The sequence below is a fragment of the Homalodisca vitripennis genome, unplaced genomic scaffold (assembly GCF_021130785.1).
Source record: "Homalodisca vitripennis isolate AUS2020 unplaced genomic scaffold, UT_GWSS_2.1 ScUCBcl_5484;HRSCAF=12220, whole genome shotgun sequence".
Lineage (NCBI taxonomy): Eukaryota > Metazoa > Arthropoda > Insecta > Hemiptera > Cicadellidae > Homalodisca > Homalodisca vitripennis.
In genome coordinates, this window is record NW_025781605.1 from 16,078 (window position 1) to 19,829 (window position 3,752).

The following is a 3,752-nucleotide window of genomic DNA, read 5'->3' on the forward strand; positions in this document are numbered from 1 at the left end:
ATAACGCTAAAATGGAAAAGTGAAACCTGCTCGAAAAGAAGGAAACTCGCCATGAAAAACTTAAAAATCTCTCCGAAAGAGTGATTTTCATTCTTTCCATTTTAGCGTTTATACATGCCAAAAACCTTAAACCTGTGTTTTTAAGACTTAAATTGGCAACATTTTCCCCGGGGAGGACCCCCGGACCCCCCTTCTACTAGGGGGTAATTCCAGACCCCCCGGTATTTCAGCCCCCCCCCAAAATATTTTTCTATATACGCCACTGGATAGCACTCCAGTGTTTGATAATTTGATTTAATTTCGTCTGCTGTTAAGCTCACAGGTTATAAAAACACATGTTTTAGGTCACATATTATAGACCAACTTTTATTTTATATGATCAGCTGTTTCATAGTCCATTTTCAGTTCACTAGTTTTGGAGGGAATCTATTGTAAAAGTTACTGCCATCAACCAGTACATTTTTACGGAAAAAGCTAAGAGGTAAGTGTTTTTCATTTATTTTCCTTTTCATTGTTAAAAATACTAATTCATTCCATCCCAAACAGAAAGAATAATTATTTAATTCTCTTTCTTTTGATATAATTCAGCATACAATAATCCTAACCTAAAAAGAATGAGAGCCAAATCAATCACTGGTATTGGTAAGTGCCTATGAACCCAGTGTTTGATAACTGTTACCAAACACTAGCTCCTCAATTTTCCAATGTTTGATACATGTATTTAACTCATTCAAATATATGTTAATTGGGCTATTTAGGCTAAGTAACTTAAATATTATAATTAAAATGATTAATTGGACCTATATATGCATAATGGAACCAACCAACAATTTTTGGGAAATTGAGATATCACCGCCATCTTGAAGAGCTTGAAAGAATTTGTACCCTGATTTTTTTACTTTAACTGGCTTTGAAACTACAAATGCAAAAAAAAATCATGAAAAAAACATCAAATGCTGTATGTCGGATTCAATATTATGAATAAGGGAACCAAGTGGCTTGGTTCTTTGTTTCAAAATTCAGAGACTGGTTTTGTAATATGCATAACAGAACCAACCAACTTGATTCTCTTTGTTGTGTAGTCTTCATCTTGATCAGCTGTTTTGCATACAGGAACCAAGTTTGAAGTTAGATAAACCTGCTTGCAATACAATAATAATAGAGTAACATAAATGATTGTTTTATGTCTGTATTGTGTCTAAGTGTTACAAAATGGATATAAAGAGAAGAACTTTGTTAATTATGGAAATGGCAAAAGTTCAAACCCCTGATTCTTCTGAACCAGATCATGAGCCTACGTTATTGGAAACTGATCAGGTAAGCACATAATTTTTAGGTTAAATAATAGGTTTTTGAGCCTTGACTAATAATTACTTATATTTATAATGAAATATTGTAATAATAATAAATATACATTAAAATAAGATGAAATTAATATTTTCCAGTAAAATAAATAATTAATTGCCTTTGTTTCAGGAGTCGACAAATATACAACAAGAGCATAGCTATGTCTGCAATGATAGTCCTATATCACATAAACCTACACAGAATGAAGGAGAAAACGGTGTAGATCTCAATGAAATGTTGGAAAATAACATGCCTGATTTGGTAAGTTTAGATTTGGTATAAACTTATCTGAAGGACAGATACAAATTTATTTCGAACATAACCTAGCCTATAACAATAGCTAACAAACTGGCAAAAGTTTAGGGTAGTGGTGTTAATGGCAGAAAGATTTTTTCTACACATTACTTGCAGTATTACGTACCAAAAACTGGCCTAGCCTTTATTTATGAACTTTTGGTATATATGCAGCAGTTGGTACTTGTGGAAAAATCAATATTTTTTACTAATTTCCATGTAAAATTACTTGCTGAACATGAATATGACGGTCTTTTTTGTCGGAAAAGTCGTTAAATGTTCCAAGGCAGCAGATTACAATCATTGAAATCTGTACTTTAAGTAGCATTTAAGTGAATTTAACAGCGTTTCCGACAAAAAAGACCATTATAATCGTGTTCAGCAAGTAATTTTACATGGAAAAATGTTTAAAAATATATATTTTTCCACAAGTACCAACTGCTGCATAGTTACCAAACTTTTTGTTTGGTATTGGATTTTTTAGTTCAATACTAGGCCTAAATTAAATACTAAATAAAAGGTTTCAAAATATCGCCTATTTGCTAATTTTTTCGATTGTCAGCGTGCAAAGCTGTTAGGTTATATTATTATAATTAGGATTGGTAAGCTACTATTCATGTTCATGACTATCTTATTTAGAAATTATGCCAAAAATGACAAAATACTTCTTTTAATCTGAACTACTTCAATTTACAACTTTATGTTCTGTTCTAGGATACAAGCTACCTGGATATTTCAAAAATGGAAATTGTGTACGACTTTCCAAATATTTCATTTGATACCAGCAAATCACAAGAACCTAGTCTAACAGATTCAATATTAGATGATGGTGATAGTGTTCAATTATCTGGTGCTATTGAAATTACAGATAATATTGGAAGAATGATGGTAGAAAATGGAACTAACCATGCACCAGATGATCTTAACTCTTTTCATATTGTTCCTCATCTGGAAATGGAAGAGCATGAGGTAAGAAAAAGGAATACAAATTTTAACATACATAAATTCTTTTCAGGTCCGTAAAAAATCTTCCAGTTATCTGGTAGAGATCTCTTAATGTCTTAAAATTATTGATCGTTTGTAACATATCTTTGCTCCGGCTCTTAGGCTATGGTACTGTCAATGTTGTATTTTATGAATAGATCATAACCAGAAAATCAGTCGGCTGTACTACTAACTCAACTAAAGATTTTTATTTTAAAGATGTTATGTCTAAAATAAATGGTTGAAAATGAATATTTATTAAAGTATACTTTATACCCAAGTAATATTTTTTACTCAAGTTTTACTGAAATGTGTTTAAAGAAAACTCATTCATTCTCCCAGCATGTGATTGAGCATCCAAGTAATTAAATCCATGATCTCTTAAACTTAAGTCCAAGACACTAACCATTAGACTAGCAAACTGCCTATTATGACCCTGAAGCTAATAATCTGTTTTTTTTTTCAGAGTATGCAAGATGATGACCCACTAATTACTGGAAATCAAAATAATTTAATTAATGTTGGTGAACTAAATACTGAAGAACCGAACATTGAGGATCAAGTAGTCGAAGTAATTGCTGAACCCCAGATTGATAACAACAGAGCAGAAGTAGTAGACGAAACGCCTAGCATAACAGATGATAGCTCTTCTAGTGGTTCTGATTTTGAAGAAATTGACAGTTCAGGAAGACCAAAGAAAGGTAGGAAGAGAAAGTATGCACATCAATCTAGAGATATCAGAAAAAAAGGAAAAATAGTAATAAAAAATACATTTCTCAAACAGGAAAAGTTGTGTACCCTAAAAACTTCAGGGATTTTCATTGTGCTTGCAAGTGTAATGAGAAAGTGTCACTTGAAGTAAGAAAAAGCACTTTTAAGAAATTTTATGATTTGGGGGACTATAATGCCCAAAACATGTTTTATTTGTGCATCAGTACAGGAAGAAAAAACAAAAAGACCAACAGTACAACTATCTAAAAGACAGTTTACAAGGAAATATACAATTAACAATACTGTTATTTGCAGGAATATGTACGTACAAACCTTAAGAGTGTCCACAAAAAGAATTAATACAGCTCTTAAAAAGCTTAAAAACGATAATGTGAAAGATGAAAGGGGGAAATGTG

At 31.8% G+C, this 3,752-nt stretch overlaps 1 protein-coding gene across 1 annotated transcript; it reads left to right on the plus strand.

Moving 5' to 3' along the window:
• The first annotated feature begins 947 nt into the window (after positions 1–947).
• On the plus strand, positions 948–3,540 carry LOC124373413. The gene is made up of 4 exons (XM_046831785.1): positions 948–1,317; positions 1,477–1,608; positions 2,356–2,610; positions 3,092–3,540. Exons 1-4 carry the CDS (start codon positions 1,213–1,215, stop codon positions 3,485–3,487), a joined length of 888 nt encoding a protein of 295 aa, XP_046687741.1. The 5' UTR covers positions 948–1,212; the 3' UTR covers positions 3,488–3,540.
• Positions 3,541–3,752: the final 212 nt, after the last annotated feature.

Coding starts and splice junctions, on each gene's coding strand:
- LOC124373413 (XM_046831785.1), top strand. CDS start 1,213: ATGGATATAAAGAGAAGAACTTTGTTAATTATGGAAATGGCAAAAGTT. Junction 1,609..2,355: donor AAAATAACATGCCTGATTTG/GTAAGTTTAGAT, acceptor GTTCTGTTCTAG/GATACAAGCTACCTGGATAT. Junction 2,611..3,091: donor TGGAAATGGAAGAGCATGAG/GTAAGAAAAAGG, acceptor TTTTTTTTTCAG/AGTATGCAAGATGATGACCC.